The 20,802-nt window shown below is 38.0% G+C and overlaps 1 protein-coding gene across 6 annotated transcripts in view; it reads left to right on the top strand.

The window, feature by feature from the left end:
* The window catches only part of MPDZ (multiple PDZ domain crumbs cell polarity complex component), a 171,358-nt gene that overhangs the window by 99,334 nt on the left and 51,222 nt on the right, over window positions 1–20,802 (top strand). For all 6 annotated transcript variants that reach the window (XM_032634997.1, XM_032635002.1, XM_032635000.1 and 3 more), the window contains 4 exons: window positions 3,370–3,654; window positions 3,904–4,027; window positions 12,625–12,823; window positions 19,039–19,143. In XM_032634997.1, coding sequence (XP_032490888.1) covers window positions 3,370–3,654; window positions 3,904–4,027; window positions 12,625–12,823; window positions 19,039–19,143 — 713 coding nt within the window. The remainder of the gene's footprint in view (window positions 1–3,369; window positions 3,655–3,903; window positions 4,028–12,624; window positions 12,824–19,038; window positions 19,144–20,802) is intronic.

Here is a 20,802-nt window from a genome sequence, read left to right as displayed (position 1 = left end):
CTCTTGCTCCAGGGATGAAATGATTACCAGTTTGGTGCATGTCTGCATTGCTGAATATTGGACCCTCTAGGAAATGCTGTTGTTTCTAGTGCAAGTTGAACTTCATGTTTGTCACGATCGAAACCCCTCTTCATACCTTGCACCCGAAACAAAACTAATGGATTCCATGATTTTTTTTAAAAATCTATATATTTAGAGGAACAAATCTCCACTTAGTGTTGTACTGTAGCATAAAATATTGCTGCCTTCACATTTAAGTTTAAAATATTGATACCATTTTTTAATTTTTACTTTTTGGAGAAAGGGTTAGTATCAAAAACTAATTACATCATTCTAGTCAAGATGATGAGAGTGATTGTGGAAGTCTTAGTGACAAAACTGCAAGCTCGCAAAGGTATGAAAGATGTTGCCTTTTCCCTCAGTAGGGTAAGAATACAGATAATAAAGGAAGGGTACCTTATCTCAGAAAGAGTGGGAGAACAATTTAAGTTGGAGCAGCTGTGCTTATGATATATTTTTAAAAGTATAGAAGGACTTCTGTGATAGAGTTATTATTGAAAAAAAGCAGGTCGTGTCCAGTGAATGCTTAAGTATTTAGCTCGTCTATGTAAACATATTCTGTGGGTAAATAATGTGCCCAAGTATAACATTTTATGCATTACACGTAAAAAAAAGAGCTACTTTCAAATATAATTGGCATTTTAATTTAACCTTTCCCCCATTTTTTCTAAGAACAAGAATGTGTCAAGGGGAGGCACCTATTAATATGGAATTTTGAAAGACTTCAGTTTAGATACCAAGTTGCACTGGGAAACCGTAGTTATTTTTGGACATCTTATGAGGGAAGAACTGCTTTTCTTTTAGATCCACGCGACTTTTAAAAATAAAAGTCGGTTGTTCAGCAACTAGAAATGTTTCTGAAGTAGGCGTATGTTGTCTGCTATGTTGATTAGCTCTTTCTTTTCTATGTGCCGGTGTTAACTCCTTCATGAATAATTCATGGAGATTGCTGTTATATGATTTATAGTAAACCCTAGCTAACAAGGGCAGCTTGACCTCTTTTTGTGATGAAAAGTAGTTTTGATTGTCATCTTTATTTGAGAAGTGGTAGGGATGATTTACCGATAATTATTATTATAATTAATTTAGTAATACAGAAGCTAACCAATTCTCTAGTAAGTATGTTGTTTTGTTTTTTTTCATAAGACATAAAGTTGGTTGAATGAGCCAACAGGTTGTTATTTAGGTTCTAGGAGTGTGGAGGATGATACTTTCTATCCTTTGTTCCTGAGGATTTTAAAGATGGTATTTGCTTATATGATATTCCTACTTGCCTCAGTGCTTTATACGGGGAATATTCGATATTTCCAGAGAGACGAAAACTTGATTGAACAAGAGGAGTGTAATAAACTGTGTTGGAGCCATTGATTACCACCTTAGAAAAAAAATGAAAGAGACCCATATCTCACACCACACCCTGAAATAAATTCTAGATGGGTTAATACTGAATCTGCCAACTAACCATTTATAAAATTGGAGAAAAATACTATAAAGCATTTCATTTACTCTGTGCAGAGAAAGGAATTATTAAGCAATATATAAAACCCAGAAGCATAAAAAAATTGACAAATTTGATTACATAAAGAATTTCATAAAAAATTACATAAACAATTCTTAATCACATAAAGAATTTAACTTCAGCATGTATAGGTATATAACATATACAAACTTAAAAGACAGGTGACAAGGATTTCCCTGGTGGCGCAGTGGTTAGGAATCCACCTGCCAGTGCAGGGGACACAAGTTCGAGCCCTGGTCTGGGAAGATCCCACATGGAGCAGAGCAACTAAGCCTGCGCGCCACAGATACTGAGCCTGCGCTCTAGAGCCCACGAGCCACAGCTACTGAGCCCACGTGCCACAACTACTGAAGCCTGCGCACCTAGAGCCTGTGCTCCGCAACGAGAGATGCCACCGCAATGAGAAGCCTGTGCATCGCAACAAAGAGTAGCCCCTGCTCACTGCAGCTATAAAAAAGCCCACGCGCAGCGACAAAGACCCAACGCAGCCAAACATAAATAAATACATAAACTTATTTAAAAAAAAAGACAAGAGACAAGCTTGGAAAATACTTAACAGTATATATCACAATGACTTTATATTCAGAATATGTCAATGACAACATATTTACTGACAAGGAAATCTCTCATGTTAAGATATTAAAGGTACTTCAGAAAAGCAAGTAGAAATGTACTACTTAGTATATAGTTTAGTTTAGATTTTTAAAATGAACATGTATATGTGCATGTGAATGTGTGCATCTGTGCTTGTACATATGTATTAGACAGATACATAAAAAATTTGATGAATAAACACCCAACAGATGCCAGCCCCTTATTTCTACTGAGGAAAGGACTGGATGAATGAGCCATAAGGGAAGACTTGCATACTATACCCTGTATGCATACATAATATACCTCTGTACGGCCTGAATCTTTTTTGAGGATAATGTATTCATACCCTAATTTTATACTTTAAAAATGTCAGTAAAAGGATTGAAGGAACAATTAACACACTTATTCAACAGCAGTTCATGGAGGAGCACTGCTTGTCCAAAGCACATAAGTGATGCAATATATGGGTTGTAAGTAGATACGTGTATTTATGTAGATCTGTAGAATTGTAGAGTTTCAGGGAATTTTAGAAATTATGTAACATAAAGCCAAGAGAGGTTCTGTGATATATAGATTGTTAATAAGAGAGTCTGGATTAGAACCTACATCTTATGACACCATTTCTTAGTACTTACTATTCCTTCTGCTACAACTTGCATAATATTTGAGAAAAATTTCCCTATAAAAGTATGAATTGTATGACTTCCTTTTCAACTACATAAATACCTACAAATCCCTATCCAAATAGTGTTTTTCTTGGAGGTTCTTATAAATTGAAATCAATTAGTGTCATACTGTTTATCTTCTGAATTTTATAATGAATAGAAACTTTCAGACAGATTGGATATGAAGTACTTTCTAAATGAGATTTAGAAATATGTATTTACTTTTCCTATATGTATTGGACTCTGAGTAATTTTATTAGTAGAACAGAATATTACGTCTTAATGATCTTAAGTACTAATATGACTCAGTATGAGTTGTATGATTTGCAGGAAATGTATTCAGAATCATTTATAAAAATAAACGTGTTTGGACTATCAGCTAAGCAAAGAATGTATGTTTGCTGATACTTCTTGAGTAATTAAAAATTATGTTGTGTTTGTTTTTCACTAAATAGTTGTTCATTAAGATCTTACAAAATGCATTGATGCAGTTCTGGCCATAATTTTTATTTTTTGTTCTTTAATCATCAGGATGTTACTGAAAATTCCTCAGATCCAGTACTTGACTTGCATATGTCCTTGGAGGAGCTATATGCCCAGAATCTCCTGCAAAGACGGGACGAGAGTCCGCCTTCAGTGGACTTGAGCATGGGGACTGCTTCTGGCTTTACCATAAATGATTATACACCTGCCAATGCTATTGAACAGCAATACGGATGTGACAACACAAGAGTGTGGACTGAACCTCACCGACCAAATGAAGTTATATCAAGTGCAGAACTGACTTCTCCTGTGCTGACTGATTCAGCTGGAAAGGTAACATTCTCAGGAGATGGTTTGTGTATGATAATGAGGTTGGGGACAGTGAGGGGTTAGATTATTCTGGCTCATCTGGAGCCAGCGCTTTCCTGACACTGAGATTTTCAGAAGACAACCTATGAACTTGTTTTGTTTGTAGGTTCTTGCTGAATAAAGCATAACCAGTTAGAGAACATGGGTGATGTTGAAATCATACTCCAAAGTCTAGTTTTCCTTTCCACATGACTTATTTTTATTTTCTGACAGGGCTCCAAGTTCTTAATTCAACAGGGGTCCCTGGCCTCTGCTGCTGAGTGTGTCATGCTCCAAACTACATCCAAAGAATCTTTCCAGAGGACTATTACGATAGCAAAAGGCAATTCTAGCCTGGGTAAGTTTCTTATTTTCCACATACACCTTTCCTCCCAGACCCCTGGCCAAGAGGAAATATTGAACATAATTTCAATGTTTTTTTTTTTGGTTTTGTTTTTTTTGTTGTTGTTGTTTGTTTTTTGTGGTACGCGGGCCTCTCACTGTTGCGGCCTCTCCCGCTGCGGAGCACAGGCTCCGGACGTGCAGGCCCAGCAGCCATGGCTCACAAGCCCAAGCCGCTCCGCAGCATGTGGGATCCTCCCAGACGGGGGCACGAAGCCATGTCCCCCGCGTCGGCAGGCGGACTCCCAACCACTGCGTCACCAGGGAAGCCCTTCAATGTTTTTGAGTATAGATAAGATAATGTTGTAAAATTTCCCATAGGTTTTTTTTTTAAGCATTTAAAAATTTTTCATTTATTTATTTATTTTTGGCTGTGTTGGGTCTTCGTTGCTGTGCGCGGGATTTTTCTAGTTGCAGCGAGCGTGGGCTACTCTTCGTTGCGGTGCACGGGCTTCTCATTGTGGTGTCTCCTCTCGTTCCGGAGCATGGGCTCTAGGTGCGCGGGCTTCAGTAGTTGTGGCATGCGGGCTCAGTAGTTGTGACTCGCGGACTCTAGAGCACAGGCTCATTAGTTGTGGTGCACGGGCCTAGTTGCTCTGAGGCATGTGGGATCTTCCTGGCCCAGGGCTGAAACTCGTGTCCCCTGCATTGGCAGGCAGATTCCTAACCACTGCGCCACCAGGGAGATCCCTCCCTTAGTTTTTATGGTTATTCTTTTTATGTACTTATTATTTTTATCTGAAATGGTTAACAGGTTTGTTTAATTCAGACTAGCTTATAACCTCACTCTCCTAGTTATTTACAGGTATTCCTGAGCCTCATTTCCATTCAAGTAAAAGATATACAAAATGTTTATGTATGATACAGCAAATCAGAAAAGGCATTCTTAGAAAATGAAAAGTCAGAGATCTGGAATTCTAAATTCTTTGGAAAAGGAAATTATTAGTTTCTTTGAATGCTACCAGTTATGCCTAAGTCAGTTTGTATTTAATTTCTTTCATTTGCTGAAATAAAGACTAGAAAGACAGGAGGTGTGCAACCACCAAAATTTCAGTGCAGTTGTTCAGTAGTCCTTCCCAGGTGGCGGGATTGTTGTGTCCTCTTTCACCTATACAGGGTTGTGGCTGGTTAATAACCCCAAATCGCCTGAATTGGGCAGAGAAGACCCGCTGTAGAAATAAAATCCTAATTACAGTAGCTAAAATTATATCCAGGTAGATCACATTTGTTCTTCTTTTGAGTTAAGCAGTGACATGGCTCAGGTCTGTCTTTAGGGCTCGGTGCTGAGCAGTAGGGCCATAAATCAGCTTCCCTGGAGGTCTGATTACAGCTCAAGACTCTCTGGTTAGCTGTGCTTCAGAGAGCTTTTTCCTCCTAGGATGTAGCCAGCCAGCACCCTTCACACTGGTGTCTGTGGTGGGGTTTAGTTTCCTTGTTAAATTCTGGACTTGGCAGAGAAGCCCAGCAGTGCTTAGCTGGTGACTGGGATTCCGGCCTCTGCCTCCTTCTAGATTTTGTTTCATTTGCTGGCAGCTGGGCGCTACCAACAGCAGCTACATGGAGACTTATAGCAGAGAATTTCTACTTAATTAGCTTTACTATTTCTTATAAATTACATTTAATAGAATAATACATAACTTAAGCTACAGAACTTTCTCTAATTCATTAATTATGGGATATGTACTGTAGATACCTAAACACGTCAAAAATATCTCATCTGCTAATGCAGTGTTTCTGTAATAGTACTGCTTACAATACTAGTTTTGTAGGCTGTTAATAGGAGTTATTAAATGGGTTCCAAGTTTCAAAGTTTGGAATGTGATAAACTTAAGGAGACAGGTGTTTCTGTTTTCATCACTCAGTAGCTTTGATAGTCAAATGTGCACTGTGGATCTCTAAGAAAAGGTTACAGGATGCAGCATTTCTCACATGTCATTGGCCATTTTTTTTTATTAACTCATAAGACAGAAATTTTGCAGAGCCCATATGAGAGATCCTATTCTAGTATATTTATTTACTCAACTCTCAAACATTAATTATTTTCTGTATTCTGGCTACTGTGCATAGACACCATTATATAATCATTTTCCTCAAGGAATATGAGGTTAGGAGAGTAGACAAACTGACTTCTAAAATCCTCAGTGCATTAAAATATCATACCTGCTGTGAGAGACCCTCATGCAGAGAACATTGAAGCCTTAAATGAAGGAAGAGTTGATCCCTGCTCTGAGTGCGGAGGAGTTTCTAGAAAGGTTTCAGAGAAGTGTAGATGTTTGATTTAGTCCTTGAAAAAGGAGATTTCTACCACCTCGTTGAGGCATTGGGAAAGTCGGAAGAGCCAAGGCAGAGAACTGTGAAACATCACTGAAGTTTGTTTTGTGTGGGTGAAGTGTGGCATAATGGCGGGCAAAGGAAGAGTTGAAGCTGAGGGAATGGTAGGTGGGAGACAGCTGCCGGGCGAGTTCTTCGTATGCAGGACACAGGACCTCCCTCAGGACACCCCCTGCCTTAAGCGCCAGTGGCCAGTGGGAGCTGAGGGCAGAGGGGTGACGTGACCAGATGTGTGTTTTACGATCATTCTGGCACAGGTGGATGAATTAGATCGGAAGCAGCTGGGAGGCTGCTGTAAGAGCTGGGGTTGGAGGACATCTGATTTAACAGTCTGACCCTGTGGATTGCTCACCAGTTGTTAGTTTGCTGAGAGAATGTTGGATTTTGTGAAATCTTTTCTTTCATCTATTGAGACAGTCATGGATTTTTTTTGTTTTTTCTGTTATGACGTCGGGATATATCCTTTCTTTAGTGTAGTACAAGATACATAACATGCGGTTGATCACTTTAACCATTTTTAAGTGTATATTTCTGTGGCATTAAGTACATCACATTGTTGTGCAACCATCACCACCATCCATCTCCAGAATTTCATCTTCCCTGAGTGAAACAGTACCCATTAATCACTAACTCCCCGTTCCCTCCTCTGCCCTGTCTCCTGGCATCCTCCCCATTCTCCTCTCGGTCTGTAAATTTTGACTACTCTGGGTACCTTATGTAAATGGAATCGTATGGTATTTGTCCCTTTGTGACTGGCCTATTTCGTAATGTGTTCAAGGTTCATCCATGCTGTAACATGTCAGAATTTCCTTCCTTATTAATAAAAGGCTGAATAATATTCCTGTGTGTGTGTGTGTGTGTGTGTGTGTGTGTTTACGCCAAATTTCATTTATCCACTCATCTGTCGTTGGAAACTTCAGTTGCGCCTACTTTAGCCGTTGAGTTTTGATTTTAAAAACTATACCAAAATGATTAGGATTTTGGGGAAAAAAAAAAAAGAGTAGAAGGTGAAGTGTCCTTGCTTTCATATCCAGAAGTCCATTTATACCTCAATAGTTTGATTTTAACATTAAAATATAAAAGAACTCTTGAATTTGCTTTGTGAGACTAAACCACTTACTTGTGTGAAATTATAACACCATTAGTTTACCAACGAAACTAATATAAAAGTGTTAACATATATATGTAATATATATCTTTTAGTTTTACTTTTCTGCTTAGTTTCCATTATTTGAATAATGTACATACCCAAAATGCTTATAGGGCTTTGTCCTTAGCTGTTTGATTTCCTGGGACCCAGTGGAGTTCCTCTGGCATCTTGGAGTGCAAATTCTGTATGCCAAAGCGAGAATATTTCTCTCTTATCTCATTTGACAGGAGATTTCAATATTCTACAATGCCCAGAGTAACTAGATGTAAAGGATAATGAAAAAGGCCTATTTTAAAAATCTCAGTAGAACATTAAAACAATTTAATTAAAGCATTCATTTAAGCTGTTAATGTAGAAAGGTGTTGCCTTTACAACTTGAAGTAACAAAAAGTGTGGTGGCATTTTAGAATATCTAATTGAGACTGGCTTTGTGCTGGTAGGAGTGTGTCATGAAAGGGTCTATCACTGAACACATTTTCATAGAATAGGTCTCTTCTTCATGTGAAGTTGTTTGCAGTTTTCACTTTCTGGGTAATTTGTTTCTTTCCTAGTTATAATCAGAAGAAATTATTAATAAATGATAGGCTTCTCTAAAAGCTGTCATCATCCATTTGCTGTGATTTTAAGAATAACCTGGGTTTTTTAAACTTTGTTAAATTTAGTGGGGGGGGATGTTATGTGCAGATATACATACACAGTTATGTACATATGCATGTAGTGACCTTTGAAAAATGTAATCGTGATTATTTTTGATACGTCTGTGGTACATTGGCTAATTATATTGTACTAGGTCTTGAAGGTGAAAAAGTAAGAAGGAAAGGAAGGTGTTACCTTTTCTTCGCTGATGAGGTACAGAAACATAGACTCAGGAATTTCTGTGGAACCAGGACTCAAACCTGAGTCTGTCTCTGGTTTTCACAAACCATACAAGGCACGTGAGTCCTTGAGTAACTCAGAGCTGCAGTGGCATTGCTGTAATAACAAGCTTCATTTTGAAGCTGAATTACGATTTGCATCAAGACATTAGAAAGCAGTGTAGCTTTGGATTGGAGATGTCTTTTAAATATATTCCGTGAGTTTTCTTTTGTACTTTACTTAGCACTTTGAAAGGAACACTACATGTGCTTTTCTCAAAACATTCTTTAAACAACCCTGAAAGTGGACATTATTCCCATATTACAGATGAGTAAAATGCAGGTCATTGTGAGGTTAAGTGAGTTGCCCAAAGCCACACTGATTAGAAGTGCTGGAACTCAAATTTGGAACCAGTTTTTTGGTTCTACAGTACATGGTTTGGGCTATGCTACTATACCTCTTTTAGGAAAAAATTGAGAGATCTTATGAGTTACAACCAAAATCTAGTCAGTGGATATTACCTCGAAGTTATTGAAGCCCGAAAATGATCATTTGGTGAAAGGAAAGTACAAGCTGAGCTAACTGATGTCAACCTCTTTGTTCATGTGGTTGACATGACCTGACAGCCTTAATAACTGGTAGAGTCATGAGTTGAATATGCTGTTAAGAATTAATTTAGAGGTCATGTTGACCATAGCTCGTGAAGACTTGTTGCATGTCTGTGGCTTGCTTTATTGCAGAATGCATGGTGCCAATGAGAGCAAGATGATGGGTTAGATTCCCAGGATGGGCCACTGAGTTAAGTTGTGTTTTGTAGTCATACATTTTGATTTTGCTATAGTATAGTTGTCTGGTGGGTCTTGGTGGGAAAGATGGCAGCATCAGAGCAAACCAGCATACCTGTGGAAACGTTTCAGAGCCAGCCTCTTTGCTTGTATGAAACCCACCTTGGATGAAGCAGCGTCTAGACTTGTTTTTTGGTTTATGTAAGCTCCTTAATCACAGTGCACTTAAAAATAGTTTGTATGAATCTCAGCAGAATCTTTTAACTACATTTGATTAATGGTTCATTCCTATCAGAAAATGGTAACTAGGAGCCTGGATGGCCCAAATCCAGGCATGAAATGTGAGGTTGGAAACACATTGTAGTCAGGATCATTCTTTAAAAAATATTTGAAATATCATGTCTAATTTGGTATAGTTAAAGTTAGTATTCAGAGAGAATTTCTTTCTTTTAAGAATATTATAAAAAACTAAAAACGGATTATTGACTTCTCAAAGTTTTAATAAGAGAGTTATAGCTCTCCTTATATTGTTTAATTATATAATCTTGTTTTGGAAGGAACTTTTAGTACTTGGTTTTAAGTGAATTTATATTATTTTATGTAAAGTTTTCAATTTCAATAGGTCTTATATTTTTGAAGGAATAGAGTGAGGGTAGGGGGAGAACGGAGCATTAATTCAGATGGGTTTGTTGAGAATATTTTTCTGAGGAATTGATATTGAAGAATGAGAAGTTGTTAGCTGTGCAAGAGCTGAAGAAAGGGGGTGTCAGGCAAAGACTCTGAAAAGGGAAACTAGGTATATTTCTGAAAGAAGGCCATGTTGCTGGAACACGGTGGGGCCGTGGGGCAAGGAGGGCATAGCCCAAAGAAGGGTGCATGTCGGGAGGGCCAGGCCAGGAATTCCATATAGACAGGGCCATGTAGGTATGTTGTATATTTGAACAATAGGAAACTGTTAAAGGATTGTTAGCAAAGGGAGTGATGTGATGTGGTTTGTCTTTTTTGAATGGTTGCTCTGTCTGCTATGAGAAGAATGCGTTGGCAGGGACAACTTCGGAAGCCAGGAGCCCAGTTATGAGGCTGGTTCAAAAAATGAGGCAGGAGAAGTGCTGGCTTGGTCTAGGTTTAGTATGGATGTGAAGAAAGGTGAATGAATTCAAGATGTTTTGGGGATAGAAATGGTGGAACTTGGTGATGGATTAAATATAGGTAGTGAGAGAGAGGTAGGAATCCAGAACAACTCCAACATTTATGCTTTGAGTAATGGAGAGTAGTATGGTGGTACCATTACCAAAAAGGGGAGGACAAATGGAGAAATAAGGGGAGATAGAGACTAGGGTGTTCAATTTTATACTTACTAGGGTTGTATTTCCTATGAATCATTCAGGGACCATGTCAAGAGGGCAATCAAATATCCAAATCTGGAGCTCATTGAAGTTCACATTTGGAAATAAAGTGGTCATAGATTAACGTTTACATCAGTTTAATTCAGCTGACTACTGTATGTTCAGGCACTGTGATAGGCACTGCGGATAAGACTTGAATACAAGCTTCTTGATGTTAGGAATTCTGTTATGCTTTTTTATATCAAGCTACCAGTATAGTACTTAGCACATAGTAAACATATAGTAAATATATACCAAATGAACAAATGATCTAGAAATAAGGTAATATCAGAGAGTTTCTTAGAGAACTAATTTTCCATTTATAGTCCTGCTCTTTATTCTTTCATATATGTAAGAGATGAACTATTATTATAAAATTGATTTGATACTGTTAAAATGTTCTCCCTGAGAGAGCTTTCTATGTAAGTGGCGACACATCATGTAGCCTAAGCTACATTCACTCCACAGTGTAGACCCTGTTTCATCTCTAATGTATTTAACATGCAGTGTCTTTAGGTATAATTTCACAAACATTTCTAAATTTACTTAAAAAATATTTTTGTTAGAAACTGATGCTTTCCTTTTGATTGTTTTTTTTACTGCTGAAAAAGTTACTCCTATTCTTTTATCTGTGAATCCATAGGTGTTACTAAATTCAATTAAAATGAATTTGTAAGTCATGCTTTTTTTTTTTTTTTTTTTTCTTTTTGCGGTACACGGGCCTCTCACTATTGTGGCCTCTTCTGTTGTGGAGCACAGGCTCCGGACATGCAGGCTCAGCGGCCATGGCTCACGGGCCTAGCTGCTCCACAGCATGTGGGATCTTCCTGGACCAGGGCATGAGCCCGTGTCCCCTGCATTGGCAGGCGGACTCTCAACCATTGCGCCACCAGGGAAGCCCTGAATGTCGTGCTTTTTAAAAAAAATTTTATTGAAGTATAGTTGATTACAATGCTGTTACTTTCTGGTGTGCAGCAAAGTGATTCAGTTATACATATATATAATAGGTTACATTTGCTAATCCCAAACTCCCAGTCCATCCCTCCCCTACTCCGCCTCTCCCTTGGCAACCACAAGTCTGTTCTCCCTGTGAGTCTGTTTCTGTTTTATAAATAAGTTTATGTCATATTTTAGACTCCACATGTAAGTGATATCATATGGTATATTTGTCTTTCTCTGTCTGACTTACTTCACTTAGTATGATAGTCTCTAGGTCCACCCATGTTGCTGCAAATGGCATTATTTTGTTCTTTTTTATGTGTGAGTAATATTCCAGTGTGTGTGTGTGTGTGTGTGTGTGTGTGTGTGTGTGTGTTTACACCACATCTTTGTCCACTCATCTGTCAGTGGATATTTAGGTTGTTTTCATGTCTTGGCTATTGTAAATGATGCCATTCTGTATTGTAAGTGGGGTGTATGTATCTTTTTGAATTATAGTTTTTTTTCTGGATATATGCCCAGGAGTGGGATTGCTGGATCATATGGCAATTCTGGTTTTGCTTTTTGAGGAACCTCCATACTGTTTTCCATAGTGGCTGTATCAATTTACATTCTCACCAACAGTGTAGGAGGGTTTCATTTTCTCCACACCCTCTCCAGCATTTGTTATCTGTAGACTTTTTAATGATGGCCATTCTGTGCCCGGTGTGAAGTGGTACCTCATTGTAGTTTTGATTTTCATTTCTCTAATAATTAGTGATGTTGATGAGCATCTTTTCATGTGCCTCTTGGCCATCTGTATGTCTTCTTTGGAGAAATGTCTGTTTAGGTCTTCTGCCCATTTTTTGATGGGGTGGTTTGGTTTTTTTGTTATTGAGTTATATGAGCTGTTTGTATATTTTGGAAATTAAGCCCTTGTCGATCGCATCATTTGCAAATATTTTCTCCCAGTCCGTAGGTTGCCTTTTAGTTTTGTTTATGGTTTCCTTTGCTGTGCAAAAGCTTATAAATTTGATTAGGTCCTATTTGTTTATTTTTGCTTTTGTTTCTATTGCCTTGGGAGACCATGAAAGTCATGCATATAATGTGTATCCCTCCTTTACCATAGGAATGACAGTAAGTGCTAATAAAGATGGCTTGGGGATGATTGTTCGAAGCATTATTCATGGAGGTGCCATTAGTCGAGATGGTCGGATTGCTGTTGGGGACTGCATCTTGTCTATTAATGAAGAATCTACTATCAGTTTAACCAATACCCAGGCACGAGCCATGTTGAGAAGACATTCTCTCATTGGGCCAGACATAAAGTAAGTATCATTTGGATCCTATTTTGGCTTGGGAAATTCAGGAATTTCAATTCATTAATCAGAATTTTTTTCTCAGTACATACTTCGGTTTGATATACAAAAATTATTACATATTTATTTAATATAAATCACTGAAGAATTTGACTGTTCCTGAGAAGTTATTGATTGTATTGATTGTAGTCTTTAGGACACTATATCTACAATCAATAACTTCTTAATACTAACAGTACTGAAATACAGTTGACCCTGGAACAACACAGGTTTGAACTGCACAGGTCCAAATATACCCAGATCTTTGTCAGTAAATACACAGTCGGCTCTCTCTGGGTTTCACATCCTCAGGGGCAGCCACCTTGGATCAGAATTTCCATCTGAGGTTGATTGAACCATGCGTATAGAGGGCCAACTGTACTCTGCCATTTTATATGTAAGGGACTTGAGCATCCATGGAGTTTGGTATCCATGGGGGCCCCTGGAGCCAATCCCCTGCAGATACCTAGGGACAGCTATACTTCAAAACAATGTTGCCTTCTATTTTTATTTTTAATTCTCCAGTGATTTCTGCAAAAATCTTGGATGTGAGAGATATGAAATCTCTTAATAGAGCAGGACAGTCCACTCTTAGGAACTTACAAAGAAGTTTGGATTGGCCTCAATAGAGCAAATTGTGCACTACCTAATGATCTGTATGAATCCTCCAAGTCAGCCAGTTCTGTAAGGGCCAAGCATGGTAAAGATCGTACAGAACAGTGTCAGTCTGACCCATAATTTATCCTTTGTTGAACTGCCTCATGATATAAGAGAATTCACCAAAATATTGATATGGTCTGATGGTAGGTCATATAGGCTATTTTGTCAGGAAGTGTTTAAGTTTCTCATCATCCCATAATGTACTAAAAGCATGTCATATATGTGGTTTGTTTTTAAGTCACTAGACATTTCTTGAGCCAGCATAAAAATCAGTTAATAACTTTATTGTCACACCTCAGCAATGTAAAAGTGTTCCTTTTTTTCTCTAGCATTAGTAATTGAATATTTGCATATAAGGGGTAAAATGGTAAAATAAGAGTTCAGGGAAAGATTGTTTACTTTAAATTGATATGATGAATACTAGTATGGGAGACTTTTTTTGTATTAATATTATCTGACTGAATTCTGTATTATTCTTCTGCAAAATACATATCAGTAGAGCTTAGGTAAGAAAACTGTATTTACAACCTGTTTCTCATTTTTCTATCAATAAAAAGCAGAGAAATATATGCTGTTTAGAGTGCATTCTGCTGTCTTATAAAAAGGAGGTTTTATTTTTAGGGCAGAATTTCACTCACGGGCTTTCATATTTTTGCCTGCCTTTTTGACTTTTATTTTATAATGAAACAGATCATCAGATCATGTGACGGTTCCATAATTATCTTATTAATGACGCAAGTACAAGCGAAGATCATTAAAAATGTCACTGCCTCTACAATAAATAAAAAGAGAAACGTTAAGTGCTTTCCTCACCACTTGCAGGCTAGTGTCCATTCATTTTGCTTCAAAGATGAATGATAAGGATCTACATGGAGACTCGTTACTGCCGGGGTTTTAGCTTATGTAGTTTTGAAGTACTATAAAATACAGATGGTCTCGTAACTGATCATTTGATTTATTGTGTGATAATGCACGTCTTATGTCGTGAGCCCTGATGCAGGTCTCCTGTCCACTTTTTGGCACTGAGCACCAGAATCGGTGCTTGGTTTTAACCTTACCTCGCTGTTCTAATGTACTGCAGATCTTAAAAAGTGGCCCCAAAATAAGATCATTGTGACATTGATTTAGCGTAAGTCATGTACCTAGTCAACTCTAGAAAAGGTGTCAGGTACATTTTCAGGCTACAAAGCCTTTTTCTCCTTTCCTGTTTTGTAGGGGTTTTTTTGGTGGGGCGTGTTTTGATTTGTTTTGTTGTTTGTTTTCCCACCCTCTGATTTAGCACCAGGATTTACCCACTTATGCATTCAGCAGCTTTATTAAGACTGTGAAGAGTATCTGGAGAGCTAGTTTCATAAAAAATTGATTTAGGATTCCAGGAAGCAAAATGTAATATAGTATCTTACATTAAAAAGAGAAAATAAGAAAAATCCTACAACCTTCCCTCCTCTGGAAATCAGTCAGTCAGTCAGTCTCTTTCTCACATGCTCACATGCATGCATACACACACACTCACAAACACACCCACAAATTACATTGATTTCTCCTCAGGTATCCTATTAAAGCTGTGATTAGGATGGCTATAGTTTTGACTCATTGGGTAAATGATAAAAAGAAATGAGAATCATAGAGTCCTTTTTTAGAAAAATTGTGTCAAGTGGTAAAACAAATAGCCATTTAGATTGACCAGGGCTGAGCAGTGTGTTCCATGCATTTTGCATGGTGTTTTTGGCCATTTCTCCTCCCTGTCACTTGCCTTCATGAAGCAAAAGGTTTAAAATTACCTTGAAAACTCTGTGGGTAATCCTTCTAAATGGAAAGTCTAGTCCTTCCATTACTCTGCGTGGAACCATAATGTTAAGTGCTAGTTAAGTGTTGTGGTCATTGCTTTAATCTCGGCTCCATCCATGTCTCTTTACTTCCTCTTGATTTCTTGTTAGGAAGCCAGCTTAATCTGGGCTGGTGGTGGAGGAATGTATTGCAGGGACTTAAAAAAAGGGACTCTAATTGGTTCAGTTATATAACTGGTTTTAGGAAAAGCATTGCTTATTGAGACAACACACTGGCTTCTTTTTTGCCGCTTACGAGAGATGACTAGGAACTTTGTGTATGCGTGTTCGTGCGTGCCTGGGTAGATAATTTGAGTTTCAAGAGTTCAGGAACAGCCAGTGTAAGTTCCAGGTTTCATTATTTTCTATGGAAAACCAGATGTGAAGCCTCACCAGAATGCATCCTGTCTCACTTCGCACTCCACCTTGCCAGGAGTGCTTATGTTTCTGTAATAATAGCCAGGGTTTTGCGCTTAGCAGCAGCTGCTTGTAACATCTGCCAGATAATTACCGAGCTGAATCAGAATTCACCTGCCTTAACCTAAAGTGTGGGATGAATTCCTGATCAAGGAATAAAAGATTGATTGCAGTTACATTTTTCTATGCTTGTTAATAATCACTGCTATAGACACCAGTAAAGAGCAGATGCTTTTCTGGGGGAGGTGTAGATAGGAGGGAGGTGGAAAGGGGAAAAAACAACCAGGAGGACCCACTTTTAACTACATATACATGCATCTCACATTCAGCACAAGACATTGACATTTGTTAACACCATTGTAAAAAGATGCTGCGGTGTATGCTTCACATTCTAGATTCTCTGCAGCACCTGCTGACGATCGAGCCCCCTTTTATGTGTGAGTAATGGTGATTCAAAAGCTCATTATGGCTGCGTGTTACAACTTGTCTGTGAAACCTCTTCATGCTTTTGTAACATCCCGATGTGGGGATAGACCCAGACAGAGATTCAGTGTATATACATTTTGGCTTTTTTTTTTTCTCCTTTATGTAAGAACGTACTTCCAGCACAGCTGTGAGATGGTTACATTTTCACATTGTACTGGTGATTGTGAACTCATTTTAAAATCACATTTTCCTACTACTAAGCTTTCCAGCTCTTTTTTCAGGGAGCGATCCTGTCTGCATATGCAGACGCAACCTCTGGATTAATAGCTGTGTCACATTTCGGCATCACTAATGCTATTCTTTTTCTTCCACTCCACATGTAACCTAAGGTTAGTTTGCCTTTAAGAATTTTAAATACAACTCTCAAATAAGCAGTTTCAGTGTGTTTATAATGTAGTTTGTAGTTCATAATGTAGTTTGGTGGTCTGGGTTGGTGTCTGGAGGTTTTGTGTGGCCGTGTGACCAGGCATGTATTATAATTGTTCTGCATGGGCTAATGCATTGTGGGATGCTTGTTCTGATGGCCTTGCTGTCTGTGTTGGGCTAAATATTTATGAAAACTGCTTTCTTTCCTCTTTCTCACTGCTCTAAAATATAAGAAAAATATTTGTAAAGCTCTTCCTCCCCCACCTCTTGGTAAAGGGTAAACACCTTTGAATAAATATAGAGGAGAATTCATTTTCAACAGTGTTTGGGATAGAAACAGCTTTTCCTTCTCAAACCGATTAAAAAATTAAATACTTTTAACTTATTATTCTTATTTTGCCTGTTGTGTTCTAGCTTTTTCTCCTCACCTCTTCCTGGCTTTTTTTCTTAAGGTATTATTTAGGTGAGTTTTAACTTTACTGAACCTTCAGAAATAATACCAGTTTTCTTGAATAGGCTTTTCAGGTTTTATATTTCTTTGTGTAAAGGCAGTCAGTCTTCTTCCCCAGCCTAATGGGTTAAACATTTTTGACTCATTATTTTTGAAGGGATAAATGCAAATTTGCTATTCAGTATACTTTTGTAACACTATAGACAAGGTGTTTTTATAGATGAATAAATAAAGTAGCGTCAGAATTAAAATGCAGCTCTCTCACCCAGCCTAGTCCTAAATCCACTGAAACTGTGTTTTTTACTTCCGTTTGATCCTTGAGGTAAAAGTGTCACAAAGTGTCGTAAGGGTCCACGGCTTATGCCAGAATGATCAGGTGTGGCCAAGCTGGCTGACACTCTGTTAGAGCACTGTGTTATGTTTGTATTGTGCTTGTATTGTGCTTCTTGGCTTACAGTAGTCTCATAAAAAGTGACATCCTTTTTTTACAAAAGGATGTCATATCCTCAATATCCTCAATCTCCATTGAGGATATGGAGATTCACTGGTGGTGATTTATCCTACCAGAACATTCTGGAGAAGCAGCAGAACTGTGTCCCCTGACTCTAAACCTAAGCGACCTCACAGAGTGAATGCTTTTTATGGAAATCACCAGTATGTCTGAAATTATATATCTTCCTCACTCAATAAATTATGCCATTGGTATAATTCTTATTTTATTATAACATGAAAGACAATCCTTTTTCTTTGCCCTTTAGTGCTAGGGGTTTTTTTTTTGTGGTACACGGGCCTATCACTGTTGTGGCCTCTCCTGTTGCGGAGCACGGGCTCTGGACACGCAGGCTCAGCGGCCATGGCTCACGGTCCCAGCCGCTCCGCGGCATGTGGGATCTTCCCAGACCGGGGCATGAACCCGCGTCCCCTGCATCAGCAGGCGGACTCTCAACCACTGCGCCACCAGGGAAGCCCAGTGCTAGGGTTTTGATGCTTACTGTCTTCATGGGTAAGCTGTGGTTAGCCAGTTTAATAGTCTTCATGATTTTTGTGAAGACTTTTTTAATAGTCTTTTTGATTTTTGATACATACTTTTGTGTCTTTGTACAAATATGCTGAACCGACTTCAAGTGCATTCTTTCTCTTGCATTACTATTCATTAATTTGAGGATCTCGGAACAGACTACTTAAACAAGTCAATCAGTTGTGTAGCCTGATAGGACAGCAGTAAACTTAAATTTTCAAATGTCAGTTTCTAAGCATTATAGCTGTAATAAGCATCTTACTCTGTGCCTTCCACATTATAGGCATTCAGCCAGCACTTGTTGAATTAGTAAGAGACCATTCAGGTGTACACAGTAGGCTATTCTCTGAAACCAAAATGAACATATAAGAAGTTGCTACAAATTAGTAACAGAGTCTTTCCATAAACTTATAATGGTTTAACTTCAGACTTGAGAGTTAATAATTTAATAAAGCTAGGATATGATTATTGATAATGCTTGTTAATGTCCAAAATTAATTGTGTATTATGGGAGAATGTAAAGTAATTTGGTATACCCAGTGTTTTAATAGAGTTCACCTCATTTGTTTCTGCTAAGGAACCCAAAAATCTTTGGACAAAATAATGTTATTACTGACAATTATTTTTCTAAGGATTTATAGATTTCTTTAATTTCAAAAAATTCCTGTTAGTGTTCTCATCTGGAAATAGATATTATCCTATTTTCCTCCCCCATATAATTATTGGTAAAGACATAGTTTATCAGCAGTGTTTAAAATTTTAATTTCTGTTGTTATTCTTGCCTATAGGATACTTTATCCTTTTGAAGTTTGGATTTTCTACTGAGTTAAGCCAATTTAAATGAGTTCTGTGAAAAAGTAGAGGTGAAAGGACAATATAATTTTGTTTTATATTTTGGAAGATTCCCCTAACAGGCAAAACTTTGCTTCCCTTTGCTTTCATGGATTGTGTCTTGTTCCAGAATTACTTATGTGCCTGCAGAACATTTAGAAGAGTTCAAAATGAGTTTGGGACAACAATCTGGAGGAATAATGGCACTGGATATTTTTTCTTCCTACACTGGCAGGTAAGTGAAACTGTAAATCTGCTACAGTGAATGAATGATGCAGCAAGTTATAAAGAAGAGTTTTGAATCCAGAGTCAGAGAGTAGTAGAAATGAAAAACACTGAATTCCTTTTCTCTCTTTCAAGATTTTAAAAAATATTCAGCCCTTTCCCCCATATTACTTAAGGAGTGATCATATATTGTGGAAAATTTGGAAAAAACTGTGAAAAATCAAATCAAGAAATTAAAACATCTTTAGTTGTACCGCTCAATATAGCACTTTCAACATACTGAGTTTTGGGAATTTACCCCAGATATGAGTATGATTTCATTAACTCCCTGGAACCTACAATTTGTATGGTATTGTATCACTTTTCCTCTTTCATAAGCAAACATTTTCAGAAATTTTATTTATTTCTTTATTAAAGTACATAAAGATTCAGAAACATTTTCAATAGTTATGTTTTTACTGTTTTGGAGAACGCTGAGCTGAATGTCTTTGTATATATGCATGTTAGGAAATAGTGTATATGGCTTTTTAAAGCCTTTTGATATGCAGTGTATTAAGAACCTTTAAATAATACAGGAGAAGCAGTCCCCCCCACCCCCCACCCCCCCATTAGGAAAGGCAGAAACTAGGTTTTGATGATGATGCTGAGTTCAGCACAGGGAGAGAAATAATGTCATACTGCTTTTCCGGGAAGAATGAACCACTTTACACTTCCAGCTGTGGGCCTGTTTTTTTTCAGTTGCATTAGCAACTGAGTAACAGATTTCTCTTTAAGCATGCTGTAGAGAAAAATGGCTTTGAGGTTTGCTCACAAAATTTCTAACATCCCAGGGCACCCTGGTGTCCAGTGACTTTGCAGGCATCACGATATCACATTGCTCTTTCCTTTACAAATTTTGCACCTGGCTGCAGCTATCCAGAAAGTGTCAGGGAAGGAAAGGTGTGTTATGTGTTTAATAAAAGCAAAGAACGTCATGGCCCTTAGGGCCTCTTGAATTTTATGGGAAAAGGAGTATTCATTCCACCCTGCACAAAACTCAGCCATACTCCTGTCTAGAATTTCCATCTCGGGGTTAATGACATGAATTGATTACAGCTATCTGGTACTTCCTGTTAAAGTGGTAAAATCAGTAATTCCAGTGTTCTCTGAAATATCATTTCAGATGGCTTAATTAAAGAATATGCCAAGATAACATGGTATTCTTACTAAGTTCTGAGGCCTTAAAAGCACTCAAAAATTTACTATTGGAGCCAAAGAGCCACTTTCAGCACTGTGCTTCCCTCACAGCACAGAAAGGAGAAGGGCCTGAATTGTACAATGCTGTGACTAGCTGCTTCCCTGCAGAAAAAGTATATTTGCTGTTAATATAAGGGTGCTCAAAACAAAATGGTCTTTGTCCTACACAGGAGGAATCTGCACCGGAGAGGTTAAGTTACTTGCCCAAGTTTCATAGCTAATAAGTGGCAGAGTCAAGGTTAGATGCATGCAGTCAGGCTCCATGTTCTTAACCATTGGATCCAACAAAGAATTGCACAAGCCCAGTATAAAAATATGGGGCAGCATAGCATGGAGGTTGAGAGTTCAGGTTTTGTAATAAGATGGCCTCAATTCAAGTCTCACCTCTGCTCCTTCACTGTGTGACTTTGTGCCAATTTCTGGCACCTTAATG

The sequence above is a fragment of the Phocoena sinus genome, chromosome 6 (genome assembly GCF_008692025.1).
Source record: "Phocoena sinus isolate mPhoSin1 chromosome 6, mPhoSin1.pri, whole genome shotgun sequence".
Classification (NCBI taxonomy): Eukaryota; Metazoa; Chordata; class Mammalia; order Artiodactyla; family Phocoenidae; genus Phocoena; species Phocoena sinus.
The sequence above is the reverse complement of the archived record's forward strand: the minus strand, read 5'-3'. Positions and strand labels throughout refer to the sequence as shown.